Source organism: Phyllobates terribilis, unplaced genomic scaffold (genome assembly GCF_046119375.1).
Source record: "Phyllobates terribilis strain yellow unplaced genomic scaffold, ASM4611937v1 Scaffold_9__5_contigs__length_417890890, whole genome shotgun sequence".
Taxonomy (NCBI): Eukaryota; Metazoa; Chordata; class Amphibia; order Anura; family Dendrobatidae; genus Phyllobates; species Phyllobates terribilis.
This window is the reverse complement of record NW_027362769.1, coordinates 27,245,565-27,266,182: the sequence shown is the minus strand read 5'-3', so window position 1 is coordinate 27,266,182 and position 20,618 is coordinate 27,245,565. Positions and strand designations below refer to the sequence as shown.

At 42.3% G+C, this 20,618-nt stretch overlaps 1 protein-coding gene across 1 annotated transcript in view; it reads left to right on the top strand.

Annotated features, from left to right (window-relative positions):
- CCNYL1 (cyclin Y like 1) overlaps positions 1 to 20,618 on the top strand; it is an 86,331-nt gene that overhangs the window by 24,650 nt on the left and 41,063 nt on the right. The window contains exons 2-3 of the mRNA XM_073646344.1: positions 8,889 to 8,963; positions 13,405 to 13,439. Coding sequence (XP_073502445.1) covers positions 8,889 to 8,963; positions 13,405 to 13,439 — 110 coding nt within the window. The remainder of the gene's footprint in view (positions 1 to 8,888; positions 8,964 to 13,404; positions 13,440 to 20,618) is intronic.

Sequence of the window (20,618 nt, the reverse complement as noted above, 5' to 3'; positions counted from 1 at the left end):
ATTCAGATAAACCTATATCCTACCCTCACATCATATCCCATGGTAATCACTCATATTTACCTTGGTGGGGAGGGCGAAGTCTGCACAACCTGCACAATACGTGTATCCCCGACGCGCGTTTCGGCGCTATTGCCTTCCTCAAGGGGACTGCTCTGGTACGGCTGATGATCCTTTTAAATATTGAATCGCACGAGAAACTAACCAACCGGGCGACATTGACGCTCCGAACGGAAGTGGTGGATCACATGTGTGTGTTACTATGTGAACGGGGATGCTACCCAGCAATGCACCACGACTCACCGGAAGGGACGCAAGATGCGTCGCCGTAACTAAGACACCCGACTCCGGCGGCAGAGAAAGGCCACCCAAGGATGTCGAAGGGAGTCGGGTATTTATGTATTTTGACCAACATTATGTAAGATGGCTCATAATCATTTGCATGTATTTGGTTATGATGGGGATATATGTATATATTTATATATGTGCAAAGGATAAGTGTGAACGCCATGTTGGCAATGAGAATGATGTATGCCCTATATATTTGTAGGTATATATATATTTGTTGCCGATATTATTAGATCATACATTATGGACTTATGAATATATTTATGTACAGTGGATGGAATCTATATCTGTTTTTATCTTTTTTAAGGACAAATGATTGATATGCCTCTTGTTCTCTTGGAGGTTTCCTCTATGGTTGTGGGGCTGTGATGCGCTAGCAGGTGTACACATGGACTGATTATCTACCACATATATCTGTGACTCCGTACGCAGGGGCACCGTCGTCCTCATACCCCTGACTCCCTTCGACATCCTTGGGTGGCCTTTCTCTGCCGCGAGGCCGCCGGAGTCGGGTGTCTTAGTTACGGCGACGCATCTTGCGTCACTTCCGGTGAGTCGCGGTGCATTGCTGGGTAGCATCCCCGTTCACATAGTAACACACACATGTGATCCACCACTTCCGTTCGGAGCGTCAATGTCGCCCGGTTGGTTAGTTTCTCGCGCGATTCAATATTTAAAAGGATCAGCAGCCGTACCAGAGCAGTCCCCTTGAGGAAGGCAATAGCGCCGAAACGCGCGTCGGGGATACACGTATTGTGCAGGCTTCGCCCTCCCCACCAAGGTAAATGAGTGATTACCATGGGATATGATGTGAGGATAGGATATAGGTTTATCTGAATGGGGGCATCTTGGATACATATAGATCGCTCTTCCTGTATATCTACATATATATCTTCTCTGCTATACAATGTCTTTGTGCAATAGGGATTTGACAATAGAGGAATCTGTACTTTGCGTGATACTTGCTTGTTTTTAATCAGGTTTTTAGGCTTGTGTATGTATTTTTTGCATTCAATAGTCTCTCCAGACTTCTGTGGCTATATGTTTAATAAAGATTGTTTCACATTTTTCAATATAATTGGCTATAGATCGTTGTTTTGTGCTTCGGCTCCCTCTTGAATATAGTCTATTTGACGATTAGCCTCTTTATATATATATCCAATGAGTAAGTTGCAATATGGATAGTATGTTTATATTTTATTCTATAACCTTGGTAGTATGCAACTTGATACTCTATCCTAATTATCCCGTTTGTGACCTATCCCAATATGTAGTAGGATCTTGGAGATGGGAATACCCCTTTAAAGGTGTTGTCCAGTACTATTGAAAATAGGCCAATGTATTTTTATGATAAGTTTTTGTAAATACCTTATGCTGGTGTTACTGCCTGTGAGCATCGCTATAGCTGGCCGCTCACAGGCATCACGTGACCCACCCCCTCCCCCCTCTGTTGTCATGTCAAGTGAGGCGTGACATCAGTGACGCCGTCCCTGCAGTAGCTGCTGGGCTGTGGGCGGGGTTACCCTGCGCGTCACACCCAGCATCCACCGCACGCTTTCCCAATGAATGGGGAAAGGGAGAGCGCGTTGTGGATGCTGGGTGTGATGCGCGGGGTAACCCCACCCACAGCCCACCATCCACAGTGGAACGCAAAAGTAAGTCGCCCCTGGCTGCAGACGGAACTTGACTTGACCTCAGCGGATGTCAGAGCCGGCTGCAGCCGAGGGTCACCTGATGCCTGTGAGCGGTCAGCAATAGCGCCGCTCACAGGCAGTAACACCAGCACAAGGTATTTACAGAGAAACTTATTTTCATCATAAAAATACATTGGCCTATTTTCAATAGTAGTGGACAACCCCTTTAAAGGGAACCTCTCGCGTCAAGAAAGGCTTTTTACTTGCAGATGTAGGGTTAATCTGCAGCAAAAAATCCTTTAAATCATGTTAATCTGCCTTACTGAAGCAGCAGCCACAGGGAGAAAATAAAATTTATATTCCCCTTGCGGCTGTTAACCTGTTATATGCCACTGTCAGTCTGGGACTGCAGCATTTACATTGTGCTTGTGAGGGGGGGGGGGTGCATAATTTCATGCACCCCCCATTACATGATTGCAGGGCACCGATTTTTTTTTGCCATAATGGCAGAGGGTCTGCTGAAGACCCGTGTGCCTGTCATGACGGTACTCCTGTGAACACCGGCTTCTGGCTGATGATCATCGTAGGCTGTGTTATTTGCTATGTACAGCAATACTGCGGTACTGTTGTATATAGTGCGATCCTAAGAGAACTAACCAAAGCGAAAAAAAATGTTTTTAAAAATAAAATATATAAAAGTTCAAATCACCACCCTCCACCCCCCCAATTAAGAATAAATTAAATTCACATATTTGGTATTGTTACGTCTGTAAAAGTCAAATGTATCAAAATCTAAAATTGCCCCAATTGGTAACCGTCACAATGAGAAAAAAAGGAAATGTCAGAACTATAGTTTTTCAGCTGCTGCAGCACTGCCAAGAAATGCAATAAAAGGAGATGAAAATGACATAATGATGGGAAATCTAGATTGTGAGCCCCAATGGGGACAGCGATTATAATGTCTGCAAAGCGCTGCGGAATTAATGGCGCAATATAATTAAGATAAATAAATAAAGACATTTGCTATACAAGCCCTCAAACACAGCCCCATAGACCAAAATTAAAACTGTTACAGGTCTCAGAAAATGGCGACACAAGTAAATTTATTTATTTTATTTTTTTTACAAATTTCCCAAAAGATTTTCGTCACTTAAATTTTTTTTTTTTTTTATCATAGTGAACATGATAAATAAAAACCCCAAAAAACAATTGTGGAATTTAATTTTTTTTCTGCAAGTTCACCACACTTGAATATTTTTTCGACACTTTCCAGTACATCACATAATGAAATGAATGGGGTCATTCAAAAGTACAACTGGTGCCTGCAGAAATCAAGCCCTCATATAGCCATCTGGTCCTCCACTCGCCTTGTTACTTCCATTGATCCCTATGTCGACAGAGCAGTGAGAAGTCGGGGGTGTTCCGCTCCCCATCAGACGGCTGGCCTCCATCCTCCTCACTCGATGGAGGCCGTTCCTTGGGGCATCCTGGGCTTTTGCATTGAATGGAGGTGTGCTGAGCCTTATCTGCACCCAACATGTTATACAGAACTGTGGCAGTTTGTGGAAATCTTGGTGGCAGGTTCCAATTAACCACTTCATGACCGTGCAGATTTCTGTGTTTGCACTGTGCTTCACACCCCACCACTACACCTTCCAAAGGCCATAACTTTTTTTTAACTGTCTATTTGCCAGGGTTTCTTTTCTGCAGAGATGTCGTTTAAAATGACACCGTTCACTTTACAGTATCTTCTACTGAAAAACGGGACAAAAATCCAAATGGGTTGAAATACTTCAGCAATTGACTTTTTGCATTGACGAACAGTCAGAAAAGGCCCCTGTACATGAACAGTATATGGGCCCTTTGCAATCCAATAGCTCCTCATAATGCACAATTCCACCTGCTTTGGGGGTGTACTCTTTATCCCTGTGTGGCTGCACAGGTTGCACTAATGATATGTCCACCCCTGGATTGTTTGGTTATGTTTTCATTGCACTTGGTTTGCAGTAACAATATGTGCACACATCTTTTCAGATGGATACACTCCATAACTCGCCTGAAAAAGCACAAAATTAAACCTTTGAAAATATAAACTATAAGTATTTTTTACATTGCGGTGCAGATGTTCATTCTTGTCTTTTGGATTTTCTCTTACCAGTTTATTTCCAAAGCTGCTAAGTGGTTGTGACCTGACCGTTCTTCAGGCAGCTTCTGCCTGACCCTCTCACTATTTTATACAGTGGGAAAAATAAGTATTTGATACTTTGACTGCTGAGTTTGCAAATTTTTCCACCTACAAAGAATGGAGAGGTCTGTAATTTTTATTGCAGGAACACTTCACCTGTGAGAGACAGAATATAAAAAGAAAAAAACAGAAAATCACATTGTATGATTGTTACATAATTAAATTTCATTTTATTGCATGAAATAAGTATTTGTTACAATAGAAAAACAGAACTTATTATTTAGTACAGAAATCTTTGTTTGCAATTACAGAGGTCAGACGTTTCTTGTAGTTTTTGACCAAGTTTGCGCACTTCAGCAGGGATTTTAGCCCTCTTCTCCATACAGATCTTCTACAGATCTTTCTGGTTTCAGGGCGGTCACTGGGCAACATTGAGTTTCACTTCCCTCCCAAAGATTTTCTATTGGTTTCAGGTCTGGAGGCTGGCTAGGCCACTCCAGGACCTTGAAATGCTTCTTACGGAGACACTCCTTATTTGCCCTGGCTGTGTGTTTCGGGTCATTGTCATGCTGGAAGACCCAGCCGTGACCCATCTTCAAGCTCTTACTGAGGGAAGGAGGTTGTTGTCCAAAATCTCGCGATACATGACCCCATCCATCCTCCCTTCAATACAGTGCAGTCATCCTGTCCCCTTTGCAGAAAAGCACCCCCAAAGTATGATGTTTCTCCCACCATGCTTCACGGTTGGGACGGTGTTCTTGGGGTTGTACTCATCCTTCTTCCTCCAAACACGGCTAGTGAATTTGATACCAAAAAGTTCTATTTTGGTTTCTTCTGACCACATTACGTTCTCCCATGCCTCCTCCGGAACATCCAGATGGTCATTGGTGAACTTCAAATGGGCCTGGACATGTGGTGGCGTGAGCTGGGGAACCTTGCGTGCCCTGCAGGATTTTAATCCATGATGGCATAGTGTGTTAACTGTAATGATTGAGACTGTGGTCCCAGCTTTCTTCAGGTCATTGGCCAGTTCTTCTCGTGTAGTTCTGGGCTGATTCCTGATCTTTCTCAAAATCCTGCTTATCCCACAAGGCGAGATCGTGCATGGGACCCCAGACCGAGGAATATTGACAGTCATCTTGTGTTTCTTCCATTTTCTAATAATTGCGCCAACAGTTGTTGCCTTCTCACCAAGCTGCTCGCCTATTGTCCTAATTTATAACAAGGAGAAAAATGGAGCCTTCAATAGTTTAGAACAATTATTCAAATTTTATTACATATAAAGATTAAAAACAGTAACAAAAAACACCCATATAACATTTATGCACAAAAAAGTGATCAACACAGACCTCAAGCTGTGAGTAGCCAGTGGCGCCAATTACAATGTGGTATCAGGAATAGGGACTATGCCACAAGGGTATTCCTATACATAGTACATACTGATAGTATCTTAACCCTTATAGCTCCCAAATTTTTATTTTTTTTTTTGTTCCAAAATTGTGCTGATGTAAAGTACACATGTGGGAAATGTTATTTATTAACTATTTTGTGTGACATATCTCTCTGATTTAAGGGCATGAAAATTCAAAGTTTGAAAATAGCTAAATTTTCTAAATTTTCTCCAAATTTCTGTTTTTTTCACAAACGCAAGTGATATCGTAGAAATTTTACCACTATCATGAAGTACAATATGACACGAAAAAACATTCTCAGAATCAGGGGGATCCGTTGAAGCGTTCCAGAGTTATTACCTCATAAAGTGACAGTGGTCAGAATTGTAAAAATTGGCCTGGTCATTAACGTGCAAACCACCCTCGGGGGTAAAGGGGTTAATTATAGATGTAAAAACAATTCTTTTCTCGGAAGAAGCGAGCTGCGATACTGCGTCCGTCGGGTATGGGGTGGACACAGCCTCTTTCGCTTATCCCTGACTAATCTTGCCTTCAGGTAATATACCATTGGTTTCTATCAAAGCAATTCTGCTGGGTTTGTCGGGGATATCGTTCCCTTGGATTTAATGGTTAGGTAGAGTGATGGAAATGCAGGGTAGGTACCTTGTTTACCAATGAACTTGCGCTCTAGCACCTTAACCTCTAACATCCTGCTTTCCACTTCGCCACCTTCCCTCCTCTCCATTGATAATCTCTTTAGCCTGGAGATGGGTGTCTGAATAATAGTCATTATTGCATGGATACTCCACTAATTGGATTTGATTAGGCTTTATAATGTGTTTTTTTTCAGTATTATGCACTAGCACATAGCCCTTCCTTCTAGGCTTGATATACAATATATTCATTTATAGGCATGATATAGTGTATTTATCTGGAAGCTGTGCCAGGCTACTGATTGCTTTTGCTGTGTCGTCGTCCCCACCACCACCATCCTTTTGGAGGCCCTTTCCCTGTCATTTTTAATTGTTTTTATATCTCTAATTAATAAAATATTTTGTTTTTATAAAATCTTCTGGTTAGAATCTCTTCATATCTGATGGCTATTTGCTGTAATGAGTTATGGTATTTTTTAAAACTCCAACTGCAGAGATGTGGCCAAAAATGAGGCTTCCGGAAAACCACGGCTGGCAACTATCTCTTGCTTGAAAAACTCAGCGGGTACACTGGCATCTCATCTATAAGACAACTTGTGCACAAATACTGAAAATGACTTGCAAGGAATACAACCAAAAAGTAGCACAACTGGTGGTTTGCCTTTTTATCCCTACCAAGTTCCCTGCCTCTAGTATTATGCTCACCAACTGCCATCTTCATCTGTTATCATGTCGCTCCGGTCGGTCTTCTGCAAGTGGGGACCTGTCGCAACGCTCCTGTGTTTGCTGGGTGAGCCTGAGGTCACTACTTAATGTAAGTCTATGAGAGCCAAAACGAGAGCCTCTCATAGACTAACAGTCAGAGCTTGTGACCGTTACCTCTGACTCCTGGTCAGTCTGGCGGAGCAGGACCAGAGTGGTAGCTGGAAGAGCTCAACACGGTGGCTTGTAAATATGACTAAGGTCAGGGAACTCGTGTTAGTGGCACCACTGGAAAAAAACAAAACGCTCAAGTGGTGCTTTAATGGACATTTAACTCAAAAACCTTGACAAACTATTGGTCATTTTCTGATGATGGCTTCCACCTAAGACTGCACTGGACACTTTTTTTGTTCATTATGTTTGCATTAAAGGTCTGTGACCAGGTTTTCGCTACCTCAGCTGAGAGGAGCATAATGTAGGACATGGGTGCCAGTTGTCACAATCAGAGGTTTTAGATGTAGCATGTGGCAGAGCTAACTGCGCCGCCACACCACAGCTTTCTGTGTACATTGTATATTGACAGTAAGTTGCTAATCAGGAGAGGATGTGGTCGGACCAGGGCTCACGTGCCATGTAGTCCAGGCAGTGATAATCTCCTGGTGATAAAACATTCATTGCATTGAAACAAAAGCAGCCTAAGGCTGCGTGCCCACTATGCGTTTTTCAAGCGTTTTTGCCGCTGAATTTCCGCAGCAAAAACACTTGGTAATACGTGCCCCATGGTCCCCAATCATAATCCGCATGTGCTGTGCACATGATGCGGAAATTTCCGCTGCGGATTATTCTTGCTTAAAAATCCGCAGCATGTCCATTATTTTTGCAGAAATGCGGCGTAATTGCCGCCATTGACTTGCATTGAATCGTATAATATCCGCACGACTACATGTGCACATGCGGATATTCTGCGATTCAATGTGCGGATGGATGACTCTCCTCCAGACCCGGTTACCATAGAACCTGTTAAAAAAAAAAAAAAAGAATTTAAAATAAAAAATAAACATTCTACTCACCTTCTGATGGCCCCCGGTCTCCTGTATCGTGCGTCCTGGCTCCCTGGCGGCTCGCGATGGTGTAAAAGGACCTTCCATGACTTCATTTAGTCATGTGACAGGTCATGCGACCGCTGACATCGGCGGTCGCGTGACCTGTCACATAACTAAATGACGTCATGGACGGTCCTTTTATACCATCGCGAGCAACTGGGGAGCCAGGACGCACCAGAGAGAAGACCGCGGGCCATCAGAAGAGGAGTATAATGGGTTTTTTTTTACCATTTTTATTCCTTTTTTTAACTATTACTTGGTCACACTATATAAATCCATGCCGGTTGCATGGATTTATATAGTGTGACCAAGTTGTCAAGCACTTTCCAAGTGATGCTAAAATCACTTGGAAAGCGCTTGATAACCCGCATGCGGAAATGCATGTGAAGAACGCTTGACAAACGCTTCTACCTGGCAGGAAAAACGCATGTACAATCCGCATGTACAATCCGCATGCGTTTTTCCAGCCATTGAGATGCAGAAAAAAATCAGCAGTATTTCTGCATCTTGGGCACTTAGCCTTAGTGACACATTCCTGAAATCTGTGTCAGTCCCTACTTCATGTTGCCCTCAGATTACAGAGCAAACATTTGATTACAGATCCCCTTTATTGTTTTTATTTTTATTTATTTATTTTTTTTAACATTTATGCTCCATATGGTGTTTGCTGTGGTAAATGATGTGCAGCAGTTTATTCAGAGTGATCACAGGGTAAGCATGCAGTGACAGTGCTTGGTAAAATCCTCACAGTATGTAGTGTAATAATATTATGTATATTGCTCCTTTCTGATTTTATAAACTTCCAAAGTTGCATTTTAAACAATTTTTGAAGCTTTTAACCTTTTATTATATGTATGTATATTCTTTTATTTTAGACCTGGCCCCAGAATCTAACCCTTCTGATCACGCAAGAGCAAGCACAATATTTCTCAGTAAATCCCAGACTGATGGTGAGTCTTACTTGCTCATAAACCACTCTGTAACTCATGATGTCCCACAATTTCACATATATTGATATATCTATATTTATATAGAGATGTTTTTTAAAGAACGTGTTTGGAAGGGTTTGTACCAAGTCTGATTGCTAAGAGTTCGATTGCTGGTCTCTGAACTGTCGCGTCTGATTGGAGTGGCGGTCAAGCATGTGCACCCCCACTGCGTTCATTGTAACCGGGAGTGCCGGATATAAGAGTGCAGCGCTTGGCTATCTCCAGCCCACCTGGTGAGAATGAATAAAATGGAGGTGCACATGCTTGACCGCCACTTCATTCATACGGGGCTCCTCACCCAATTCTGTGGATTGGTGTTGGACCCAGCAATCAGATCCTACCTTACCCCCCACCTGTCTTCAGTGATCAGGCGGTACTCATATCCAATGGCTAGGGTATAACCCCACATTTTGATACAATGCAGCAGGGAGTGTCATTGTTGGTAGGGGAAAAGCTGTAAGAAGAGAATGAGTGAGTGATTCAGCTAGGAATGTATAGAGGGCTGTGAACATGCTTGGCCACCTCCCAATTCTTTCTTCCCGGATGTGATGGCTAGATATGGTCTCACTGGGCAGGACTGGGAGAGATGCGGGCCTCACTTATTAAACATTTGAATTATTTACTGTGGATATGCCATAAATGTCTATGGGAATAACTCATTATTTTCTGTCAGGAGTCCTACCTGATCTGTCTTCTATTAAAGGTAAACCTGTAATATCCTCCTCTTCTGAATAATTATTAAATGATAGATTTGAGTTTAAACATCTATTGCAGGGGTCCTCAAACTTTTTAAACAGGGGGCCAGTTCACGGTCCCTCAGACCATTGGAGGGTCTATGAGCAAATTCCTATGCACACTGCACATATCTTATTTTGTAGTAAAAAAATCAATACAGGAACAAATACAATATTTAAAATGAAGAACAAGTAAAGTTAAATCAACCGGTATTTCAATAGGTAGGTAAATGTCCCCAATAGGCAGCATAGGTCCCCAATAGGCAGGTAAATGTCCCCAATAGGCAGGTAAATGTTCCCAATAGGCAGGCTGTTCCACCCCTTATAATGCCCCAAGCAGGCTGTCCCCCCCCCCCCTTATAATGCCCCATGCTTGATGCCACCCCCCATATAATGCCCCATGCAGCATGTCACCCCCCCCCATATTATGCCCCATGGAGGATGTCCCTTTCTCCCCCATATAATGCCCCATGGAGGATGTCCCTTTCTCCCCCATATAATGCCCCATGGAGGATGTCCCTTTCCCCTCCATATAATGCCCCTTGCAGGTTGTCACCCCCCCCCCCCCCATATAATGACCTATGCCTCCATACATTAAAAAAAAAATAAATAAATAATCCAATACTCACCTCACTTCTTACTTGCTGCCGCTGCTCTACTCTGGTCTGGACTCCAGCTTAGCGGCGTCCCGCTCTGCGCTGCCTGTGACGGCACTCGGGAGGGCGCGGTGTAAAGACGTCACCGCGCCCTCTGACCTGAGACGTCACAGGAAGCGCAGAGCAGGAAGACGGCGGATCTGTAGAGGCACGGGGAGAGGTAAGTATCCGCCTGCCGGGGCCCTGAGCAAGCGGGGGGGAAGGGCGGGCAATGGCACCGCTCCCCTCTCCTCCGCTCATAGCCCGGCGGGCCGGATAAAAGTCCTCGGGCTGTAGTTTGAGGACCCCTGATCTAATGTGTCACAGACATCAAGTATCTGGAAACGAAAGCGGCCCTTGAAGCCACGATATCACTCTTCACGCAGTGATATACTTGGTTACGTGTGAACTTTCCCTGTACGGGAAGAATTGCTCAGGATGGTTACTCTTTGGAATAAAGGAAGTTTCCCCCTCTCCATTAAGTAACTCTTCTATTGTGAGGACACTGCACTTCTTGAAGTCATTAAAGAGGGAAGTCGTCCTGTTGGATCCTTTTATAATGCAAAGTTGGAATGTGAATGTGTTACCTGCCCAGGCTATGTTAACAAAAAAGAAAACCCTGCCTCATAGTGCTGATATCCAAAAGATAACAGGATTAATAGAACAACAGTAATAAGCAAACACAGGCACAACCCTATTGTAGATATGGTGGGTGTAGTCAGCTGAAGCTCCTTCTTCTGACTGGTTGATGGACTGTGCACCACTGATGGTACTTCCAAGGAGAATCAACTTATGATAAGGCTTTGTTTTTTTATAGAAAGTTCTGGCTATGTTTCTCTACACTGAACATGCCTTCATCAGGCCATAACACACTGCTGAGTGAAAACATGGAAATGTATATGTTGGGAAACTTGCATCATGTCAAAGATCACATGGTCACTATTTTTGATCAAAAAAAGTATACAAGCCGTCCCACCAGCGACAAGGTGACCCTAATTGGGACTGTCCTACACTGTCTATATTAAAAACCTTACTGTATATCAAAGTTGAAGTAATGCATATAAAAGGGTAGACAACCCTTTTATATGCATTACTTCAACTTTTGTAGTTTTTTTTATCTTTTTGCTAGTGTGAACATGCTCTTATTTCTTGCATGCCCTATATGTCATATGCAACTTTGCTTTACATTTATATATAATGATGGTAGGATATGTGATATATTTTTTGTCTTTTGTAGGTTTTATAAAAATTGATGTAGTGGTACAACAAGCAAACTAGAAAAAATCTGTGTAAATGTGCTTGAAATGAAACACGAAAGCCAAGTCATAAACCCATTTCTAAAAAAAAAATGAGGACCCTGAAATATAAAGAAAACCAGAATGCAATGATTTGGAAATCTCTTGCAGCCATATTTTATTCACAGCAGAACGTAGAGCACAGATCAGAAGGTGAACAATAGACAATTTCCATTTCATTTGCAAAAAGTAACTTATTTAAAAATTGATGGCAGCAACAGATGTCATAAATGTTTGGACAGGGTTAACAAAAGGCTGGAAAAGTAAGTGGTACCTACTGTAGGATAGCTGGAGGGTCAATTATCAACTAAGACACATGACTGTAAATAGAGCATTTTGGAGAGGTACAGTCTCAGAAGCAATGATGGTCAGATTCACCAATCTGTTCCACAATTTTTAGATGCATTTGTTCACAATTTCAGAAAACTATTCCGCAACATAAAATTGCAAATACTTTGAATATCCCAACAATCTATAGTACATAATATCATCAAAAAATTCTGTGATTCTGGAGAAATCTTTGCAGAAGGGACAAGTCTGATGGTCACTATTGAATGCTCGTGATCTATGGGTGGCACTGCATTAAAAACAGCCATGATTCAGTTGTGCAAAATTACTCAGGAATACTGCCAGAAATCATTCTGTGAACACAATCCACAATTGCAAGGTAAAGCTCTATCATGCAATGAAGTAACCTTATGTCAACACAATGCAGAAGCGCTGAGGTCTTCTCTGGGGCAAGGATCCTTAAACACGGACTGAGCCAAAATGGAAAACTCTTCTGTGATCAGATAAATCAAAATATGAAATTGTTTATGGAAATCATGTATGCCATGTCCTGCAGACTCAGGAGGAGAAGGACTATCCGCTTGTTGTTAGGATGCAGTACAAAAGCCCACATCTCTGATGGTATGGGGGTGTATTACTGCCTATGGCATGTGCGGCTTACACATCTAGAATGGCGCTATCAATGGTGAACATTATATACAAGTTTTAGAACAACATAAGTTTCCATCCAGATAACTTTTATTCCAGGGCAGACCTTGCATATTTCATCAAGACAATGATAAACCACATACTGCATCCATCACAATATCATGGCTTCACAGAAGAAGAGTTTGGGCGATGAACTGGCCGCCTGCAGTCCAGACCTTTCACCAATAGAAAACATTGGGCGTATTATGAAACCAAAAATCCTCCAAAGACCCCGGAATGTGGAGCAGCGAGAATCCTACATAGACAAGAATGGAACAAAAGTCCTCTCCCAAAACTCCAGCAATTTGTCCCCTCACTGCCCAGACATTTACAGACTGTTGTAGAAAGAGGGGATACTACACAATGGTAGACTTGTCCTGTCCCAACTTTTTTTTTTAGATCTGTTGCTGCCGTTAATTTCTAAGTGAGTTAATTTTTCGAATGAAATGGAAAAATGTCTAATGTTCACCTTCTGATCTGCTCTGTTGTGAATAAAATATGGCAATAAGAGATTTCCAAATGATTGCTTTCTTGATATAGATATATATATTTATTATTACACAGCGTCCCAACTTTTTTGAGATTGTATTATAAAAATGCAGTAATTCTAGTAGAACACCAGGATCGGGCAGTCAATGTAATACACGATGGTGGGCATCATCTGTAGATGTGCCTCCAGCACTGCAGTCGGTCATTCACAAATGTCCTGGACGTCATGTTCTCGGTTCTCCTGCACTAGTAATGTGTATTTATGTCTTTACAGTGAGAGAAAAGAGGAAGAGTAACCATATAAATCATGTAAGTACCCTCACCTGTTGATTTATTGTTGCTGTAATGATACCATAGCCATTTGATTCATTTACTCATTGTCTGCCTATGACCCTTCTCCATGTCATTACTGCTTACTTAAACGGGTTTAACAGGATTCCTAGGATTTGGGATAGATCTAAATAAGTATTACTTGCCCCCGTGAATCTTCACTGTTTTGGTAGTTCTGCCAGTACCAGAAGATATAATGTGCCATACATTTACTCACCCGACTGCTGCAACCAGTCATATGTCCATGCAACTATGAAGTGACTAATGTACTAGACGTGGACATTTCCTGTAGAGATGAGGCTCCATTAGGTGCACAAGGCTGTCTCTGGCGCATTCTGCTCCTAAAACGTCTTGAAAAAGCCATAGCTAAATGTTCAAAAGAATGAACATGAGCATTTCTTTATAAAAACGTCATCTTGTTCTTGTGTTCAGTCATTTGTGTCTCTTAACCACTTTAGGTTTCCACAGATGCCAAACAACTAGAAGTGAGCTGCCTGTTCTTCAAGCTGCTTTCTCACGGAAGACGCTCAATACTTTAGAATAGGAGTCAATGGGAGCATTTTTGCTTGAAAAAAAATAGTGGTTTCTTCATTTGTGTGTTTGTATGTATATATATATATTATATTACTGTGAGCCCTCGTGGACAGGACCCCCTGCCCTACTGTACCAGTGCGCCTTGTTTGATGTTTCATGTTCATGTCCCTGTCTGCCTCTACACTTGTAAAGCGCCATGGAACCTAATGGCGCTATATAAATATTTAATAATAATATATTACACAGTACAGACCAAAAGTTTGGACACACCTTCTCATTTAAAGATTTGTCTGTATTTTCATGACTATGAAAATTGTACATTCACACTGAACTATGAATTAACACATGTGGAATTATATACTTAACAAAAAAGTGTGAAACAACTGGAAATATGTCTTATATTCTAGGTTCTTCAAAGTAGCCACCTTTTGCTTTGATGACTACTTTGCACACTCTTGGCATTCTCTTGATGAGCTTCAAGAGGTAGTCACTGGAAATGATCTTCCAACAATCTTGAAGGAGTTCCCAGAGATGCTTAGCATTTGTTGGCCCTTTTGCCTTCACTCGTCCAGCTCACCCCAAACCATCTCGATTGGGTTCAGGTCTGGTGACTGTGGAGGCCAGGTCATCTGGCGTAGCCCCCCATCACTCTCCTTCTTGGTCAAATAGCCCTTACACAGCCTGGAGGTGTGTTTGGGGTCATTGTCCTGTTGAAAAATAAATGATGGTCCAACTAAACGCAAACCGGATGGAATAGCATGCCGCTGCAAGATGCTGTGGTAGCCATGCTCGTTCAGTATGCCTTCAATTTTGAATAAATCCCCAACACTGTCACCAGCAAAGCACCCCCACACCATCACACCTCCTCCTCCATGCTTCACGGTGGGAAACAGGCATGTAAGGTCCATCCGTTCACCTTTTCTGCGTTGTACAAAGACACGGTGGTTGGAACCAAAGATCTCAAATTTGGACTCCTCAGACCAAAGCACAGATTTCCACTGGTCTAATGTCCATTCCTTGTGTTCTTTAGCCCAAACAAGTCTTCTGCTTGTTGCCTGTCCTTGGCAGTGGTTTCCTAGCAGCTATTTTACCATGAAGGCCTGCTGCACAAAGTCTCCTCTTAACAGTTGTTGTAGAGATGTGTCTGCTGCTAGAACTCTGTGTGGCATTGACCTGGTCTCTAATCTGAGCTGCTGGTAACCGGAGAATTTCTGAGGCTGGTGACTCGGATAAACTTCTCTTCAGAAGCAGAGGTGACTCTTGGTCTTCCTTTCCTGGGGCGGTCCTCATGTGAGCCAGTTTCTTTGTAGCGCTTGATGGTTTTTGCAACTGCACTTGGGGGGACACTTTCAAAGTTTTCCTAATTTTTTGCACTGACTGACCTTCATTTCTTAAAGTAATGATGGCCACTCGTTTTTCTTTACTTGGCTGCTTTTTTCTTTCCATAATACAAATTCTAACTGTCTATTCAGTAGGACTATCAGCTGTGTATCCACCTGACTTCTGCACAACACAACTGATGGTCCGGTCCCAACCCCATTTATAAGGCAAGAAATGCCACTTATTAAACCTGACAGGGCACACCTGTGAAGTGAAAACCATTTCCGGTGACTACCTCTTGAAGCTCATCAAGAGAATGCCAAGAGTGTGCAAAGCAGTCATCAAAGCAAAAGGTGGCTACTTTGAAGAACCTAGAATATAAGACATATTTTCAGTTGTTTCACACTTTTTTGTTAAGTATATAATTCCACATGTGTTAATTCATAGTTTTGATGCCTTCAGTGTGAATGTACAATTTTCATAGTCATGAAAATACAGAAATTTCTTTAAATGAGAAGGTGTATCCAAACTTTTGGTCTGTAAATATATATATAATATGGAAAACACCCGTTAAAAAGCCGACACAAAATGCTGGAAAAAAAGCCAACAACCACAAACCTTTAACTCCTTAAAGACCGCCAATACGACTTACAACTGACCTGCGATATAAGAGACAAGCATCCTCTGACAGGTGACAATTCAGCAGCTGTCAGTTGTACACTATAGCTGACACCCTGCTGCATCAGCCACGATCAGTGTTGGCACCGACCGTGGCCATTTAACCCCTTAAATCCTGCTGGCAATGGTGACTACAGCATCTAGATGGTTAACAATGTGTGGGGGGGCTCCTTCTTTAAACCCATCGGCACTCTGAGATCTTGATTGTGTGGTCCTGATGTTTGCCATGGCAATTCATGGCCAAATAACGGCCTTAAAGTCTTCCAGGTATAGTGGCCTGTTCAGAAGTTAGAAACATCTCGGTGGTAAAAATAAGTTTTGTAAATTTATTTAAAAAAGAAAGAAAAAAAGAAAAATTACTGCTACATTTTTTTTTGAAACCTTCTAAAATGTTAAAATAAAACAACATTTTACAAATGGTACTGATGTAAGGCAGACATGAGGGAAATGTTTTTTTATTAATGTTTTGTGTGTTATGAATATCTGGATTAACCGCTTTGTCCCCGAAGGCTGTTTGCATGTTAATGACCAGGCCAATTTTTACAATTCTGGCCACTGTCACTCTATGAGGTAATTATCTGGAACGCTTCAAGGGATCCCGCTGATTCTGAGATTTTTTTTTTTGTGACATATTGTACTTCATGATAGTGGGAACATTCATTTGATATCACTTGCGTTTATTTGTGAAAAAAATCGGAATTTTGCAAAAAAATTCACAATTTTCAAACTTTGAATTCTTATGCCCTTAAATCAGAGAGATATGTCACACAAAATAGTTAATAAATAACATTTTCCACATGTATACTTTACTTCAGCACAAGTTCAGAAGTTATAAGGGTTAAAAGTTGACCAGCGATTTCTCATTTTTCCAACAAAATTTACAAAACCATTTTTTTTTTTAGGGACCACATCACATTTGAAATCACTTTGAGGGGCCTTTATGACAGAAAATACCCAAAAGTGACACCATTCTAAAAACTGCACCCCTCAAGGTGCTCAAAACCACATTCAAGAAGTTTATTAACAATCAGATGCTTCATAGCAATTAATGGAATGGGAAAGGAAAAAATAAACATTTTAACTTTTTTTTTTTTTCACTAAAATTTTACTTTACACCTATTTTTTTTTTTATTTTCACAAAGGTAACAGGAGAAATTGCACAAAATTTGTGGTGCAATTTCTCCTGAGTACGCTGATACCCCATATGTGGGGGAAAACCATTGGGGACACGGCAGGGCTCGGAAGGGAAGGAACACCATTTAGACTTTACCGCAAAACGCCTTGGAATTGAGAGCGGACGCCATATCGTGTTTGGAGAGTCCCTCATGTGCCCAAACAGTGGAAACTCCCCCCACATGTGACCCCATTTTGTAAAATAGACCCCTTAACTAACTTATCTAGATGTGTGGTGAGCACTTTGAGCCCCAAAGTGTTTCACAAAATTTGTTGTGCAATTTCTCCTGAGTACTGATACCCCATATGTGGGAGAAAACTACTGTTTGGGCTCACGGCAGGGCTCGGAAGGGAAGGAGTTACGTTTTGGAATGCTGACTTTGATGGAATGGTCTGTGGGCATAATGTCGCTTTTGCAGAGCCCCTGATGTGCCTAAACAGTGGAAATTCCCAACAAGTGTCCCCTTTTTGGAATTGATCTACTGTTTCCTGCTATGTGAATTTTATAATGTAGTGGTATATGTGAGTTGTGTAGAGTGCATCAGGTTAGTATACGTCAGTTGTGTAGTGTTTGTCAGGTTATCATACGTCAGTTGTGTAAATCAGAAATGAATTTAATAGTGCATGGATGTGTGGTACAGTCTGAAGCATTCTTTCATACACAGGCCAGGTTTGTCAGGGCAGGTGTCGCATTGATAAATGGTGTCCTTGCTTATCCCCCTTCTGTTACACACTCTGCACCTCATTTGTGACTTTTTTTGCGTTTTGAGGGACATCCCCCGGGAAATGTTGGCCTGATACGATACGAGCATCTTCAGTTCCGGAAGTACTGGGGCTCGCTCCGTCACCACTGCCAAATATCAGGGCCTTGATCACTACCTCCTGGAATTGAAGGTACGAAGTAGTGGTCTGCCCTGCACATCGTGATAGCAGGAAAGCATCGTGCATTGCCATCTGTATGATGTGCACGGCCAGCTTCTTGTACCACACCTTGGCCTTTCTCAAAGCACTGTACGGCTGGAGGACTTAATCAGAGAGATCAACTCCCCCATGTTTTTGTTGTACCCTAGTACACAGTCTGGTTTGGTGACCTGTGTAGAGGTACCATGTACATTGCTGGGTGTGCTGCCATCACCTTGTATGGTGGTCAAGAAAAGGACATCCCTCTTGTATTTGACCACCAGCAGGTGATCGCTACATTGGGCTCTGCTCTCACCCGTTGTGAGCATTTGCCCAATTAGCGTCTTAGGGAGGCCTCTCTGATTTTTTTCAGACATTACCCCAAGCTGCGGTACCTTGCTCAGAGAGGGAGTTAAAGAGTCGGATGATGCTATAAAAGTTATCCACGTAAAGGTGATCACCTTGATCCAGCAGTGGGTGCAAAAAATCCCACACCATTTTCCCACTCACTCCCAGGATAGGGGGGCATTCAGGAGGTTCAATCTGGGAGTCCTTCCCTTCATAAACCCTAAACTTGTGAGTGTACCCTGAGGTACTCTCTCACAATTTATACAGCTTTATTCCGTACCTGGCCCTCTAACTGGGCAGATACTGCCAGAATTTAAGCCACCCTTTAAAATGGATTAGGGACTCATCCACGCAGATGTCCCTTTGGGGCACGTACACTTCAGCAAACTTGTTGTTGAAGTGCTCAGTGACCGGCCAAACTTTAAAAAGACTATCAAAGTTGGGGTCATCTCGGTGAGGACACCTTGCATTATCATTATAATGCAAGAATTTGTGGATTGCTTCAAAACGTGTCCGGACTTAGCCATGCGGAACACTAGAGTGTTATACAAAACGTCAACACTCCAATATTGTCTGAATTAATAATAATAATAATAATAATATTATTAATATTATTAATATTATTATTATTATTATTATTATTATTATTATTATATACTGGCTTCTTCAGCATCATGTGAAGGACCAGGCCCCAAAACTTCATTTCTACAGGAGTCCACTTAGAAAATAATGAAGAGCGTTTTTTGCCAAAAATTGCTGGGCGTACAAATTTGTTCGGCCCACCATGAGGTTTACAAAATCCTCAGCGAAAAAGACTTTGAAAGTCTTTGTGAGGGTAGGTGGGGGATCCATACAAGGTCAGTAACGGTGAGCGCTGGTTCAGCTTCTGTCCTGGAGCGTCTTCGTGGTGGTTCAGCATCACCTGAGGAGGAAGAGGAGTCAGTTGGAAAAATAAAGGAAGGTGATTTGCATCACTGATCAGCGCTCGACTGCTGCAGGACACACACAAAAAAAACCTGCCAAAAATAGAGCGGTCAAGTACTGATCAGCGCTCGGTGGCTAAAAGGTGGGGGGGGGGGGGGGATTGGGGTGGATGAGGAGAGATCAGGCTGGCAGGGATTAAAAAATCTTCACCAGCAGGAGCAGCGATTATGGTGTCACAGGCTTCTGTGGCACCACAAGACCCAGAACGGTGCACAATCTGACAGTGACCGCCCTGTACAAATCCAAAGCTACAATGAGGAAGTGCAGGGCGGTCACCCTGAGGTCAGACCGCGTCTGTGCACTGTGATTGGTGCAATCGACAATCAGAGCTGGCTCAGGTGAGGCCTGGTGTTGCTAGGCACCAGCCTATGATCACTGCTCTTACAGCACCTATCCTAGACTGGACATCAGAGTGTTTCAGGCAATCTGATTGCCTGAAACACAGAGAATTGCTGTGATTGGCTGTTCAGAATTGAACAGCCAGTCACAGCGATCGTAGTTGCGGGGGGTCGGTGACTTCCCTTGGGGGGGGCGGCGCCATCTACCCTGAGGTAAGATGGCGCCGGAATTTTAATGTGATCTTCACAACTGCGGTCGCGGTGAGATGTACCTATACGTACCTGGTCGTTAAGACCCAGGCCACAGGGACATACAAATACGTCTCATGTCAGAAAGGGGTTAAATGGATAACCATTCTACGTTTGAAAATTGCAAATTTTTGGATATTTGTCACATTTCTGATATTAGAAAAAAAACACAAGACAGACCGAAATTTACCAGTATCATGAAGTATAATGTGTCATGAAAAAAGTCTCAATCACTGGGATATGTTGAAGTGTTCCAGAGTTATTACTACATAGTGACACTGGTCAGCTTTCAGAAATTTGGCCAGGTCATTAAAGAGTTAAAGCCCAGGAAATGACTGAAAAAGATGCTTCAGGAGAAAAAAAACCTCCAGCAATTCCTTAACCCTTCGCAACCCTGGGACTTTGTTTTTGCATTTTTGTTTTTTGCTCCCCTTGTTCCCAGAGCCATAGCGTTTTTATTTTTTGGTCAATATGGCCATGTTAGGGCTTATTTTTTGCGGGACGAGTTGTACTTTTCAACGCCATTACTAGTTTTACCATATCCTGTACGGGAAAACGGGGAAAAAAATTCCAAGTGCGGTAAAATTGCAAAAAAAGTGCAATACCACAGTTTATTTTTTTTACCACGTTCACT